General features: G+C 33.3%; 1 protein-coding gene across 19 annotated transcripts in view; it reads right to left on the bottom strand.

The window, feature by feature from the left end:
- Positions 1 to 16,417, bottom strand: part of LOC119645078 (CUGBP Elav-like family member 4) — a 683,800-nt gene that overhangs the window by 245,833 nt on the left and 421,550 nt on the right. For 14 of the 19 annotated variants that reach the window (XM_038044960.1, XM_038044958.1, XM_038044948.1 and 11 more), the window contains one exon: positions 473 to 521. In XM_038044960.1, coding sequence (XP_037900888.1) covers positions 473 to 521 — 49 coding nt within the window. Of the gene's footprint in view, positions 1 to 472; positions 524 to 4,457; positions 4,584 to 16,417 lie in introns of those variants that run through there. The other 5 variants (XM_038044963.1, XM_038044964.1, XM_038044967.1 and 2 more) reach the window with 2 other exon arrangements.

The following is a 16,417-nucleotide window of genomic DNA, read 5'->3' as shown; positions in this document are numbered from 1 at the left end:
TTAACAAAATTGTGAGATTCAATTATTTTGGTTTTTAATATTTTGTTTTTGTGTGGATTTTTTTTTTGCACAGAAAAAAGACAACTGTAAATCATCTACGTATTGTTAAAACAGTTATATTAAAACTAAAACTTAAATTTTAAATGCAGTGAATATGAGAACAATTTTAATATGAAAAGATAGATGATAATAATAATTTTTTATCGCTTGAGATATATATTGTATTCTTATCGCACACATTTTCTTACTTTATATTTCATGGAATATTTTTTTCGCAATAAGAATGAAAGTGTTTACGATTGATTAACTGTTGTAAAACATTAATTTTTTAATGCCTTTTCCTACTAAAACCGAACGTATGTGCTTCTTTTTTACTTTTTCTATAAATTTTTAATACAATAGAAAACAGAAAACGATAGAAAACAATCAAAACACAATTCTCGTATCTGAATGAATTTGTTGTCACACTTACCGCCACGACTTTCGCTTTCAGCCGGCTTAAGCTGTAAAGCACGGTTCATCTGTAAAAGAGTTAAGAGAAAATCTTATTAAAAATTTAATTTAACAAAATGTATTTGTTTTTTTTTTTTCTTTTTCCTATAAATAGTGAATCTTTAAAAAATATTTACTCATTCATGTTTGGAAATCGTATAAAAGCTTTTGCGACTAGCTTGCGAATATGTGATTGAGGATCTTTAAAGGAAAAGATCAAACTCTAATTCATGAAAGAAAATTTCAGTTTCGCTTAAGGTGAATTGTATTTTTTCTTTGAAGCCTGCGCTTATATATTAAATGTTATTACTTTTCCTTATCTCGTATTCATTACCATTACATTCTCTTCCATAAAGTAAGTCAAGTAAACATCCTATTTGGCTGCAATGCGTTAGTGCACAAGCAGTAATTGAGATATGTGAGATAGAGAGAACAACTTGAATACTAGAGGAAAAGATGCTATCAATATTCATTCATATCCGGCGTTTGTCAAAAATTTCAAGGCACCCCATCACGAACTAAAACAGTGAAGTGACGAACTAAAACATTGAAGAAACGTTATAATCGGCCGCCGCCCACCATTAAATTTATTATTTTCCCCCATGCATCGGGATTCCCGTGATCTTCTCTCTTCAACAAATGATGAAATGATATCTTCACCTTGTAGACCTTATGTGCATGCACTTTTACAGGAAAACTTAAATGATTAAATTTTTAGTTCGTACCATGTATTTTGTATTGTTGAAGAATATAAACATCGGGAAGGACAAACTGACAACGGTGATCGACCAAGTACACCTCCAAAACTTGCAGGCGTTTTTAAGGAAAATTTCCCCAACTTTACGTTAGCTATACTATCGAAAACAAATCAATTTCGGATATGCAAACCCGTCTGCTCAAAAAACGGAAGCAGTAAAGCATTACCCTATTGATACTCTAACTGGGGAATGCTAATTTTTTTATGTGGCTATTTGTGTTGGGTCCGACTTTAATTAGGCACTGCGTGAAGGACGTTTGAAAAATGATCTATATATATAGTTAACTGGTTAAAGATGCAAAAGCATAAGCGATCACAGCTTAATGGAGGCAGTTATTCTTCATTCCATTTAGCGTCCAGTTTATCTTCCTGGATGGCATTGTTTTGCTTCCAATTGATTATTGGGAACTATGTTTTTTTCAAGTAGTATCGTCTTGAAAAGTGGTTAACATGATTCTTACTTTTTTTATATAACCTCTTATCGAGAGCGAACAAGTTTGGTTACTTCTCAATTAAAATTCAATCAAGTTTTTGCAATCAAAACCAAAACTCTTCCATCCAACATCGATTTTCTTTATGCATACTCACTTTACGTCCCTTTAAACCTTTGCCATTGCTTAATAGTAGCCAAATATGGGATTGTTTGAGTCCTTGGGAAAATCATCTTTCCTACAGATCCGAGTTTGCTGGCTTTTTTCAGCCTACGGAACCTAATTTGTAATTTATTCATAAGTCGGGCGCAGAGGTGAACTGAAATTTTCTATAAAATCCCTTTCACTCTAACTAAAGGGAACCTTGATCAGGGTTTTCATTACTTAATCGTTATATTTTTTGTGGGAACTTCTATCTAATCTAACTATAGATATTCATTATTAAACGATATTGAACTGTAGCTGCTTCTTGAGAAGCTTATTCATTGCATTGAAGAATATTTTTTAACCATTTATTCATTTCTATATATAACAAAATTTATTCTTTTTAAACCAATTTAAATATATTTTGAAGGACTTGTTAAAGACTTTTTTTTTTTGTGTAAATCTTCTAAAAAAGAAAAAAATAATAAATAAAAAAAAAATAGAAATCACTTTACGCAAATGTAATCTCAACTAAAATGTTTACGCGCGGATTTTATCTGATGATTCCAGTGTGTGTGTGTGTTTGTGTGAGTGTGGGGTATTAGTTATAATAAAAGTTTTAAGAGGAATGTGTGAATATATGAATGTGTTAGTATGTTTTATTTAATTTTTTTTTTTTTTTTTTTTTTTTTTTTTTTTTTTTAAATAGGCAGACATATTATCAGCCATTACATGAGTAAAGCTTTTTAAATAAAATGTAATCAAGCGTTTAAGTGTAATAACACAAAACAAAATTTTCCAATTTATTGAATGACTGTACATACATAGAACTATGCATATGCACTTACACACATACTCTATTTATCTCTGATACGAACACACATGCACACCCTATATATGTATAAATAAATTGATATATATATATATATATATACATATGTATAGAAACTGAAGAACACACATTACTAAAGATAACATGACAATGACAATGACGACAACAAAAACAATAGTAACAACAATGACAATGGCAGCAATGGAAACAAGGCTGCTAACACCAACAAGCAAAGCCAGCTTATGTACATCAATCATTCAACCAATACATTAAACAACATTTAGCTCCTTTCACCTCCTGCTGTTATCACCGATACTGCCGTTCCATTCATTTGGCAACCGATGATGACGCTGATACGAATATGGAGAAATTTGGAAAATTTTGCAAAAAGCTTTTAGTTTTTTTTTTTTTATTTCACTTCTATTGTTGTTCCTCTAAAATGTTTTCCGTTTGTGTTAGTTGTCTTTAATTTCTCGTGTCATTGTTTTTTGCCTTTTTTTTTTTTTTTTTTTGTATTAAATTTTCTGGTTAATCACAGACGCGTTTATAACGTGTACGCTTATATGCATATATATATATATATATATATGCATATATATTTACATATGTGTATGTGTATAGTTGGGTCTGTGGCATTTGTACGGTTTTTACAAGTTATGCGAGAACAGTTCATTGACCACTTAATTTAAACCAATAGGAATTTATACGCACACACATACTCTGCTCGCCAAAGTGAAAAAGACTTTTGAGAGCGAATGCTTCGTTTTTTTTTTTTTTTTTTTTTTTTTTTGTAATTTTTTGTCTTCTTTTTTTAATTGCCGGTCAATATATTATCGTCGTCGTCGTCGTCGTCGTCGTCGTCGTCATCATAAAATGCAACATAATGAATGGTTATTCATGTTATACACACGGGCATAAGTAAAAATTTTATTTTCAATTAAATTTTAATCAATGCCAAGCTACAGTAACAACAAGAGTAATTTATATATGCTTTTATTTACGCCGTGCATAGAGAGAAGCACAGCGTAGCACCCCGGCAATCTAGCCTAGCGATAGTAGTAACAGGCAGCCATGCTTTAGTTGTGGCATTGGCGTTGGTTATAATATATTTGTGCTGTTTTAAGGTAAAGCGTTCGCTATCTCAATAGAGATCAGCATGAATGAGTAGACAAGCATTCACAACACTGTATTCGACGTTTCACTGCCTATGTATGTATATGTATGTTGTGCTTTGGTGGCAGGTTCATTATGTGTATATGTATATATGCCACTAACCATAGCGAATCGAGCTGAGCTTATCCATTATGTATTTAATGTAAATACGTTAAATGTTGTCCAATCATTAACATAATTGAATTACAAACAAGCCTCAGTCACAGTCATAGACACAGTTACCGTTCCCGTTACAATCGCATATGCATGTATAAATAAGTATATAATATGTGTATATGCATATTTCTACCACAAATGAAAGTTTCTTCGACTATTAATGCTGACGATGATAATAATAGTGATGGTAGTGCTGGCGGTGATGGTGGTGGTGATTGTGCTTGCGATGGTGATGATGGCAGTGCCGTAGAGAGCCATGTTATCCCTATATTTTCCACTATTGCAGTGAAGTGTGTGATTATACAGCACAAACCACACATATGTTTGGCCGACAATATTTAGCAAAATATTGTTGACGCTTTGGCATTGATGTTTGCTCGAATGAATATTATATACGTACATATATACGTACATATGTGAACATCTAAATATTTTATATAAATGTGTACATTTATATGTTGCCTAAATTTACCTTAAACTAATGCTTCTTTCCTCAACTTTCATTTGCATTTATATCAATGTTTTGCTTGACCACTCTTTCCGTCTTCATTCAATGAATGTTATACTTCAGAACTAAGGAGATACACATTGAAGAAGCCTGTGAAATCGTTAATTTTAATAAATAAAAAGTTATTTAAGTGATCTTTAGGTAAAATGTTAAATCTAACTCAATTAAATGATTTCCATTTGCATTGAAAAGTTAGTTAAATGATATTTCGCAAGCAAGATTCTTACTTACCCAAGCAATCTTTTAAATTGTGAGTTAGTTAAGCGATTCTATACGTTAGCCTTTTCGATTTAGATAAAACATATATTGCGTAAACTAATAACGAGATTTTAAGTTAATTAAGTGATACTGACAAGAAGAGATCTGAGTTTAACTCAACTATCTTTTCGAATTACGACTCAAAGTAGATCCGGCAAACCGATTTTTAACTTACTTGTCTATTGTTATATTTAAAATTATTAGGTAATTAAATTAATCTAAAGTTATTTAGTAAATTGGTTTAAGTGTTCTTCTGTGCGTTTGCGATCAAAAGTCAGTTCGGTGGTCAAACCATTTTATGGTCTTTAGATTGCAGACTAATAATATATATACAGATATATATATACATATATATATATATATATATATATAATATATATTAATCATATAATCATATAATCATTTTCACTCTCTTCATTCAAAGTCTCAATCCGAGATGATGAGAGACAAATACTAATGCATTAGCAATGATAAAATACAAGTTTGTCTATTTCGTTGTCCGAATTTGGCAACCCTGATTGAGTGACATATCTAAGCGGGTACTGTCATCCAGGGCATTGTATGTTTAGTGTAAGGGCTTGTCATTTTATAATACGGACGTAACATTACATTGAACTAAGAAAAGTCCGAGCACTGAGATGCAGTTCTGAAGTTAGAAAATACTGCGTAATGTGTAACTTGGCAAGTAAGCCGAATTAGAATTCGTCTATCCCTGTATTTGCAAAATAAATAATGAGTACGAAAATTTGACTTTCGTAGAGTATAAGATTTGTCAAATTCTACTTCGAAATTTTATTGATTTTTTTATTAACATACTCTCTTGTATCCATTCTTCAATATGTGTAGAATTTTCATTTATATATATATATATATATATATATATATATATATTAATATATCTTCTAATAAATTATTCACTAAGCAATTGGGAATGATATGTGAAAACATTTGCCACGACAGACAATTAAATTTATTTACGGCCAATATGAAGCAATGAGTTCGTTCTTAAAAATTAATAATAAATACTTAAATTACACCTAACGACTATAACAATTTTGAAATTGTTTTATTTCTTCAAATTGATCAAGTTATTTTTACTTGAACAATAGCAACAATAAAAAGGTATTAAATTTAAGAAGGACTTGTATAACAATAATTTAAATAATGTAGAAAAATCCAATGACCGTAACGACAAATGCATGAATGTTTATATTGGGGACATATGGACATTTCGAAAAAAAGTGTAAATGCGAATGTGTCACGATTTTTATAAAGCACTGACAGCCACATTTTATATAGTGATTAATAGAGGAGTGCAATATGAAAATACCAAAGGAATTACATTAAATTTTAATCGAAGGGAAATACACACTAGGCTCAGATCAATTCTTGCTAATAAAAATTATACTCCGCAAACGATTGCAGCCGTTCTACAAACAAATGTTCGCCTAAGGCCTTATTAATAAATAAACATTTTATATTTGTCGGATGTTCATTCTATTTTGTCCATCCTCTATAAATATAACGCAGGTTAAATCTATTGCTCGCTATTGCTATTCCATAACTAAAATATATTATACGTAACGGTGTTTTATTGTGATAACAAGCTATCTGAACTGATCCACGTAACTAGAATCCTTTACGAGGACACAAACGACAGACGAAGCTTGCTGCTGCAATGTCTTGGATCATTATATACTCCATTCTGCCTATGATCTCCTTCGGCCCATAAATGTTTAAGGGCGATTCCGACCAAGCACTATAATGCTGTTTTCTCTTTCGAATCGTCATCTAATGGTGTTTACCAAAAGGCATTTCCTAGGTCAAGGCTTATGATCAATTCTGCCTTTGGTAATCCATTCAATATCTCACCAATCAATGGTAAAGGGTAACGTTGTTCGCTTTGTGAGCATCTAAGTATAACTGAGTTGTAAGGTAACGTTCGTCCAAATTGATGATCACAATAATTCGTCATAAATAATGGATGGCTTGGGCTACAACACCGTAGTTCCAAAGTTTATTTGCTTTAAATAAATCCGCCAATGCCAAATATTGCGTCATGTCAGACATCCCAAACTAAATTTTGAATCAGCAACGCATAGAACACAAAAGAATTAGATAAGCTGGGAAAAACAGTCACAAGTTGACAATGAAAATATACCAAAAATCAATAATGCGAAACTCTGCTTACTCTGTTCTCAAACTCATGGGTCTATACGACACACATTTATGTATAGATGATAGTTATGAAGCAGCATCTCAAAGTTTTGATATTACCAAGTGGAATGGTAAAGTAAAGAGAGAAATATATGCAATCCAAATGGGATGGGCCCCACAATAATCGTAACTTCTATCTGCGCATAGACATCTGCGAGCTGACATCGTACCTTTTCATATTGGTCTGCGTGCAAGTAACACTTTTGTGTGATAAAAACAATATTATGCCTCAAAAGGTCGATAAGGCAGGGCGTAGGGTAGCTCACGACATGAGAGCAAATCGTCTAGTAAGTAAGTTTTGTCAGTTCGTATGTCCATATCAGTGTTTTAGCACGTGCACTTTCTTAACGTAATCGTCCGTGGAGTGTTTGCGAGATAAAAATTGAACTCCCCCCCTCACTGCACCCTATTATTTCCAAACTGCACAGCTAATCAATGACACGTGCGACCACCCGTTTACAGGCTCCAACATTTCGACGTGCATAATATAGATTTTGTTATACAAGAGGATTACACATAAACAGACAAATTGTCAGATCGCAGATATAGCCACATTTTCTACAATTTTGTTAAATTTTTTACAAAAAAAAAAAAAAAAAAATTCTCCGCAAACAAATTAAAAAAATGTGTAACTTTAAAGTATTTTAATTTCGATTAACATTTTTTAAAGTTAAAAGCATTAGCATTTTATACTTCTATCATTGTTTTTTTGTTTTTGCCACCCTTTCTCTGTCTCTACGTACTTATAAACACTTTGAGTAATGTTTACTAATTAAATGTTAATTTCCAAGTCATTTTGTGCCAGTCATATAACCACAAGTGCACCGACAGCCATTCATTAATTTTATATGCAGATCTTATGTATAACACTATAGCATAGACACTGTTCAAAAACAAAAAAATTATATGTAAACTTTTGCGGGTTTACTTGTAGTCGTCTCCTGTCCCAGAAGGTCTGTATAGAACTGTATAAACCATGAAAGATTGACCATGCTACGCTATATGCATTGTAGTTTTCCTTTCTGTGTGTATGTATGTATGTATATATATATATATATGTGTGTGTGTGTGTGTGTGTTATTACAATCGTTGTACAGAGTTTTTCGTTTTTCAGTTTTGCTTATTTATGCTCGGACGTAGTACTCCCGCATAAATCCCCATTTATACATGTATTTGGCGAGCATTGACGGGAAAACCAACCAGAAATTGATTTCTTCCTAAGACCGACAATGCTCGATGTAAATTATATATAGATGTGCAATTTTCATCCATTTTTTCTTTTTTTTTTTTTGGCTTTTCATATATTTTTAGTTTTACGATAATATGCTCATAGCATTGGCTGTTCGTATAATTGCAAACACACAAACTTAGATTTATATGTATGTTAGTTATTCGACAATAAAGAATATTGAATGTATGATTTCATGCAGTCGAATAAATAATGAACCCGGTTTCTATGTTTTACCATGAAAACATTAAATAAAAGTCTGTAAGGACTTTGAAGCTTTTAGCGAAAGAAACCATTTCGGAAAATGAACGTCAAACGGTAAACTCGGAATTTTAAGCAGATGTCAACAAATGTCGTTTGCAATTGTTTGCCCGCTAATCGATATGTCAAACATATCGTATCTCACATATATGAATTTTACTTTTAAACTTGGATGCGAAAATTTAAAAAAATTTACTTATCGATGCAATCGTTGTGCATAAAAAGATATGCGAACGTCAGCTGTATTTATAAGATGGAGGAGAAAACTTGAGTATTTTTCGCGCAGCATGGCTGTTTATTTAGTTTTAAGCAGAAATGCTTCATGCATTCACTGAAAGCTATACGCGATGCAAGAGCAGACCGCAAACGTAAGCGTGCCGCGAGAACGATATGCAAATTTTTGCAATATTTTTTCAAAGTTTTCGAAAATAACTCAATGTAAAATATAATCATTTTCTCATTGAAAAATTACATCAAGAAAATGCAACAAACTATTGACTAAATCATGCAATTACTGCAACAAGATTGTGTGTCAATTGAAACGATTGACTGGAAACATGGAAGACATTCCTTGCAAACCTGAACTGCAGAAATTCATCACAAGTGGCAGCATGCTTTACACCCATCAGCGCGAACTTAAAAAAAAGATAAAGGACTACATGTTCATACTCTATAATATTGGATAGGCGTCCCTGAAATTCTCTATTTTTAGAAAAGAAGTGAAAATTTATCTTAAAAAAAAATGAAAATTTATTCATTTAGTTTTTGTCGCATAGGCGTGTAGGCATTGTAGGCGTATTCTTGGAAAAGTTTAAATCACATCCAGTCTGTTTTGACAATTCATAGGCGATATGTTCACTTTCGCTGACGGGAGAATGTTTACCACAAACACTACGCAGTTGCGCAGATGGACAGTCGCACCTGCTTGAGACTGCCCAAGCATTTGTAAATACTTTGCGTTGGGTATTCAAAAGTTTGCTTCTGCTCGCTACAAAAGTATTGAAAAAATAATTAAATTTTGATACACTATAATATTGGGTAGGCGTGGTAAACTTTTAGCATATTTATACACAAATACTATGGCATCACTCATAGAACAAGCTCTCAAATTATTGTACATTTATTTGCTATAGTTTATGAATAATGAACAAACCACTAATATTTCATTCCCCTGAAAAAACAGAGGTAGTGTCAGTTTACGTGGTGCTGCGGGCGTCTCCTTCGACCGATTTCGTCCATTTTCAATGCCAATTTGCGTGCAAGAGCTTTCAAGGTTTATGGCCCAATTTGAAGTCGATAGTGTTCTTTTTGCGACCAGGAGCACACATTAAACAGACGAACACACAGATATTGATTATGCATGGTATGTAAAGTCTTTGAAGCTGCCTTCTGGGCCTTGCAAACCTTTTCACAAAATGAAGATGACCCTCATCTATCGGCGATGGACATAGAAACGAAAGGAACATAAAGGGAATCTTTGTACTAGTATTTATTGTTAGTAAAATAATTATTTCATAAAAGTAGAAAAACAAGAAAATGTGCTTCAGTTTTAACTCATCACATCGAGAGGCAATTGTAACCGTTATTACGGGCCCGGTTGTCAAAACTTTTCAATAAGTTAGAAGAAGTAAAAGCAGTACAACGGGACATCGTCCAACTTTCCTTAAAATATATCAATAATTGTGACCTGCAGATTGAGCATAATATGGACAGACATCGGACAGATAGACAGACAGAGAAGCTTAGATCACTATAATGAAAGTTGAGTTTATCTCAAGTTCGTCAGTGGTGCTGTATACGTTAGCACAAAATTAATATAGCCCGTATCAGAAGCGATCGGGTAGTAGTAGTAGGGTGTAATGAGTATCTAGTTAGGAAAATTGTTTGTAAATTGAAAAATGCTATAATTTACAATACACTTTTCGAAGCGAGCTTTCCCGATTTCTGCCCGTTTTTAATACAAATTAAATTCCTTTAGCGGTTTTAAATAAAAAAATTAATGTTATACAGATTTTCTGTTTGTTTAACTTTTCCTTTTCCCCTATTTTGAAAAAAAAAACAAAAAAAGCAAAAAAAAAAAAAAAAATCTCTTTAAATGGATTTTATCGACGCAATGAATGTTTTCTGTGTTTATATTTGTGAGTTTCTTCCATTGTTGTTTCACCGCTGCCATGTTCTTTTATTATTATTCTTTTTTCTTTTTTTTATACATATTTTTTTTATATTTTTTTTTTCTATTTTTCATTTAAACCTAGCTGCATAAAATGGCAAAACGAAAATGCAATTAAAAATACGTTTTATGGCTTTGTTATTGTTTGACTCGATCTGCGGGTGTGTGAAATCTAACCGTACAACGAACGCTAAGCATTTGTAAAAGATGAGTATGTGCGCTTTCACATATGCTTTCTTTTACACCCTTCCTCGTACAATGAGGTTATACTAAATTTTTACTTCCATTCGGAACACTCAGATATACGCAACACAGGTGTGTGTCAATTTTTGCTGCGTTCGTCTGCCCGTACGTCTTTCCCGCATTCCGTTTCTTCCTTGCATTGGGAAACCTAATCGTTTAAACACCGTCACAATAGGTACAAAAAATTTAAATTTTTAACTGATGCGGGCCCCAAAAGCTTTGTACATTATACCAATTGAATCCGGTTAGGACTTGGGCTGAAGAGCCAAAGAGATTCCGCGAGAGGATCACTCCGAACTGTCATATCCATAATGTAGGAAACACTAAAGTAAACTAAAAGTGTTATGCGTTGGTCTTTCGTACCACAGTTTCGCCCAAAAGCGATATTGACTTTCTTACTTGTTTTCATTTTTCACTTTTTTATTTTCAATCTTCAACACCAATATATAATGTGTTGCATAGGAAAAAGCAACTGTTTTTTATTAGGAAAAAAAATTTGCATTTTTAGCTTAAGGAACAGGGGCGAGCAGGACGTACAGGGGAATAGTAAAAAAGAAGGAAGAAAGAATTTTTATTCGACATAGCACGAACATGTTAATCACCCCTATCATATATGGTTCCAATGCGGAGGGAGCATTCGTTTAATCCATGTCAATGTTTCCGTCACATATTCTGTCAGATATATTGTATATCATATTTATTTCAAACCGATAGGTTGTATTTATTTATAAGGTTTGGCAGGACTTGATCGAAACTTCGTACAGATTGAAGCCTCTATGTTGACAAGTTATATATATATATATATATACTAATTGTGCTCTTCCGCTATTGGTTAGTTGGGTTTGGAAATAAGGGAAATAATCATCATTTTTCTCTTTTTCTTTTTGTTGTTGTTACCTGTTGTAGGCTAATCATTCCGGCTGATTTAGGTAATTTTTGGCATTGGTTTTAGAAGTAGAGCAGGTGATGGAAAAAAACTTGGAAGTCAATAAGATGAATTTGTGGCAAGGGTTTAACGTGGGTTCCTGCCTGAAAGGCTTAACCCCACGGTGGCCCAAGCCACTTTTAAGCGTACTACGCCCCCTGGCGAGTTAGACAATCCCCACAGAGTAGGGGCCTAAACAGCACCAGAGTCCAGAACAGTTTATTGTGTATGGAACAATAAACCCCACTCTGGTGAATGGCGAGGCCTAGCTGCACTCAATTGTTCCATTTTAGCTAGGAACTCGCCAACCACAACCACCACGAGTACTCCCCGAAGGGCCGCACCCAAGCAATCAGGACTCACAAATTGATCAACTGACTGCTTCCGCCATAAGGCTTCCACTGTGCTGTTGATCAATTACCACCATTACCCGCAGGCATCCGTGACATGTGTTCAAAAGTAAAAATAGGTAAAAGGGGAAAACTTATTCGTCATATCCCTTTTCCATTTTTGCATGTATTAATTAATTTACCAGACATTTTCTATCAATCGGCCAAAGGGAAGGCCGTCCGTCAATTCCTTTTTGCATTAATAGTATAATTAATTTATTTATTACGACTTAAGGACAAAGTCCATCATATACCCGCAGGCATACGTGACTTTGTGAGGCGAGCTTCCTGACCCCCGTGGCTCCCAGTTTGTTTTGCAAAACCTTATGGCATACCTTGGGCGGTTGTTAAAAACAACCGTACTTGCTTCGGATTCTCCATACTTTCCTGGTTGCCAGCCCCAAGTGAACTACTTTTCTTCAAGATATATAGGTCTCGGGTATTGCACTGAACATGGTAGACTACTCTAATGCACTCTACCATGCACTCGCTAGATTACTACCTTCATTGTACTTAAATACCATTCAATATATTTCCTCGGTAGTAACTAGCTTATTGAGTAAGAGCTCTTCTTCCAGCCAACCCCTCCACCATCTCTCAGAAACTCGTCGCCGAGTTAGCAGCCAATAAGATGAATCGGAATTCGATGACGGGAGGGTAAGATGGCCGCGTGATGAACACGTTCGCTGTGCTTACTGGTTTAGGTATTTCGTATATCTCGCCGACATTAGACAAATCTAATATAGCACAACGGCTATGATCCAAATGTAATACAGCGCCAGAAAGCTTATGCATGCATATATCGCTGTACGTGTTTACATACCTTTATCTCTGTACGAGTTCACTGTATATAAAATCTGGCGCTGATAGTATTCCGCGTAACTCAATAAAGCGGTTAAAAAATGTGGAAAACAATTCTCTATAAAATGTGTTTTTTTCCATTCTTTTGTTTTTTTTTTTTTTCTTTTGTTGTATCGGTATCAAAACGAGAACCCGGAATGAGCGAGAATTCGGGGGTAATAGTAATGTATGCCTTGGAACGGTTCCTCTCGTATTCATCCTGTAGTGTATTATATATATGTTTGCAAAGATGAGATAGATATTCAATCCAATTTATGTTTTTTTTGTACTTTTGTGCCTTTGCTGTATGCTGAATGTCTGTCAACGACTAGCGCGAAATTGCATTATAAGGTAAATTAAATTAAATTTCGAACAGCTTAAGCCAACTCTCTCTATTAGCATTGATTTCCTGTCACTAATTTTTACGATTGCAAGTTTTCTAAGTTTTAATTAAATTCAAGAGGATAAAATATCGTTCTACTTGTGCAAATAATTTATGCACTTTCTAATTGTAGCTCAAGCGGACTCGACAAAAATCTGATCATTCCGAAATTTCTATTTCATTGAAATAGTAAATTTGTGAATTTGTAGTTGTTTTCCCGTGGCAGATACAACGATTCAATTTTCAGAAACACAAAAAAAAAAAAAAAAGAAAAATTAAAAAAAAAATAAAAATAAATAAATAAAAAATAAATAATCTATAAATTTATCAATGCCAGCAAAGTTTCACTTAACAACGTTTTATGATATCAACGGAAAAACAGCAAATTTTATATGTTTGCTATTTTTTGATGGGTTCTTTCTTTCTTTCTTTCTCTTTTTTCCTTTTTCTTTTTTGTTTTTGTTACAATGTTGAACATCATTTACTACAATCGACTTTATATGCACGATACTACACAATATATGAATCTGTGGGGGGAAGCTTGGAGCTTAGGAAAGAAATAGAAAACAATAGGTTGTTACGCGCTATTTTGACTGAGATCAATGCAAGCATTGAAGGATTAGAGCACTGTGACTGCTAAACATCGAAAGATAGTATACGTACGTAACGAGCACGGCAAGGGTAAATGCTGCTTAATAAAAAGTTAAGTGAAAGTTTCGTGTGGACAGTAGTATCAGCTGCACTTGAACTTACTTCAGCGCATCACTCAGTCACATATGTTGTTATTGTTGGTAAGCATAATATTCTACTGACATATCAACAGCTAGATACTCACTCAACAGCAAATAGGGAAAGAGCAGCAGAAAGCAAGACAGATAGACAGAGAGAGAGAGAGAGAGAGAGAGAGAGAGAGAGAGAGAGAGAGCGAGATGTATGGAGATAAAAAAAAAAAATAAAAAAAGCAAAATGCTTTCAATATTCCAATTCAATGAAAATTTCTATCTAACATGATGAACTAGCATATGTATTGGCTTTCCTTCATTTTCCAGAAGAAATAAAATTTTTGATCAAAGTAAAACAAGCATAATGTAAAATTTATTAAAGATAAAAGTACATCTTGCATAAGAGAAAAAAGAATTGAAAAGAATAAAGTTTAATATAAACTGAGTCTCGTTTCTCTTATCAGATTTATTTCAATCATTGTAATCAGTTCGTTTGAAAAATCTTTAAAATATTTATGTTGAAAACTCAAGTGTAACAGTTTCCAAAGAAATTGAATCTTCCAGAAAGAAGGGATAGTTGATATTATTAGTTTTTCAAAATTTACTTTTTCATAAAACACCTGAGCGCGTATTGCGAACTGAATTATGGAAAATTTGCGACTCATTGTTATAGGCAGCGAACGTTCAATTAAAAATATGTACATACCTACTACTATGAGCGATTTACTTAGGCTTATCTATCTGTGCGCTTCTTCGAACCCTGAAAACCTGGATCCAGGAAATCAAACTTAATTAAAGTTAAACTACTCCTTTTACTTGCTTAGAAGAACAAAAGAGATGAGGCGAAGGCACAACCCTACCTAATAATCACAATGTTATGGCTCATCATTTCGAAATTATTCACGAAAGACTGAGTAATGGTCTTGGCATATATTGTAGTACAAGAATATATTAAGTTTGTGCGAATGTATGCAACGATCAAAAGGACTAGAGGCAGACTCATCTTTTCTTATCACTTTCTCAATCGATTTAAGTTTGCCTGTCCATTTACCTTTTCCTTTTTCTTGCGCTTGAGCTTCAAAGCCGAAATTTTTTGGATATTTTAACGCCATTTAGTACACTGACGTATTTGGCCTAAGACTGAACGCTATTGCAAATGGTTGTGATTGGAACACTTCCTATATTATTTTGAGAAATGGATACGCGAACGAGGACAGACTGGCGGAGAACGGACCCTGGCCCGTTCTAGTGTTTATTTGTTTTATGAAAACCAAACGGGAACAGGAACGGGTTGTTTATATTACGTCCTCCTTGTCTGTGTTTTAATTCTCAGCCGATGGACGAGAAGGCTTGACTGATATTTTCTATATTTCTAGAATAAAAGTGAAAAATTATATCATGTGTCTGAAGCAGATATCTCCAATTGTTGTGATCAAGTGTATATTTACAAATGGACAGACGGACTGACAAACATATCTGGCGTGGTTTACATTTGATACTAACCAATAATAGATGGACTCAATAGGAATTAAATATCTCCGGTATATGTGATCATGTGTACATTTACCACAGCAATTAACAAACAGATGGACAGACGGACTGACAAATATTTATTTTAGTGCTGAATACTCAAGGGTGTCCTACGCTCGATTATAGGATGGTGAGCATCCAAGTGAACCAAGTAAATGTTATATTCCAAACTATACATATTTTGCTCAGTCTCCGATACTTTCCGAAATTAATAAAGCCAACTGGCAGCGAAGATCCCAGCTTGGAATGAAATTTAAAAGATTTTGATGGGATTTGCTTACTTAACTTTCGCATGTTACTGGATTAATAATCATATATACACTTCGCTATCAATTCGTCTATAATAAAGATAAGCATTGACAACTGCATTAAGAGAATGTTTTTTAATATTTATTTAAAGTAAGTGAAAAAAAAAGTGTAATGATTTCCAAGCCCTCTTGCACAGTGTGAAAAAAAAAGGATTATTAAGTTCTTAATGGCAGACATGGTTTACATGTTAAACATAGATTGCGAGTAGAGGAGTGGTAGAAACTTGTTGATGAAAAAAAAAAAACAAGCATTTTTTAAAAACTTTATTATTATTATTATTATTTTACATTTTGTTAAACATTACTTTTATAGGTCTTCTAAATTCTTTATGCCTCTCATTATTATAATTGCATTTAAAAGCCTAAAATTAGTGAATGTAATACGAAATTTGAAAAAACGAAAAAAAAAAAAAAAAAAAAATACAAAAAAAAAATGTGCACAAATTATGTT

The sequence above is a fragment of the Glossina fuscipes genome, unplaced genomic scaffold (genome assembly GCF_014805625.2).
Source record: "Glossina fuscipes isolate IAEA_lab_2018 unplaced genomic scaffold, Yale_Gfus_2 1, whole genome shotgun sequence".
In the NCBI taxonomy this organism is placed as follows: Eukaryota; Metazoa; Arthropoda; class Insecta; order Diptera; family Glossinidae; genus Glossina; species Glossina fuscipes.
Note: the sequence above shows the minus strand (reverse complement) of the source record. Positions and strands in the feature narration are given on the sequence as shown.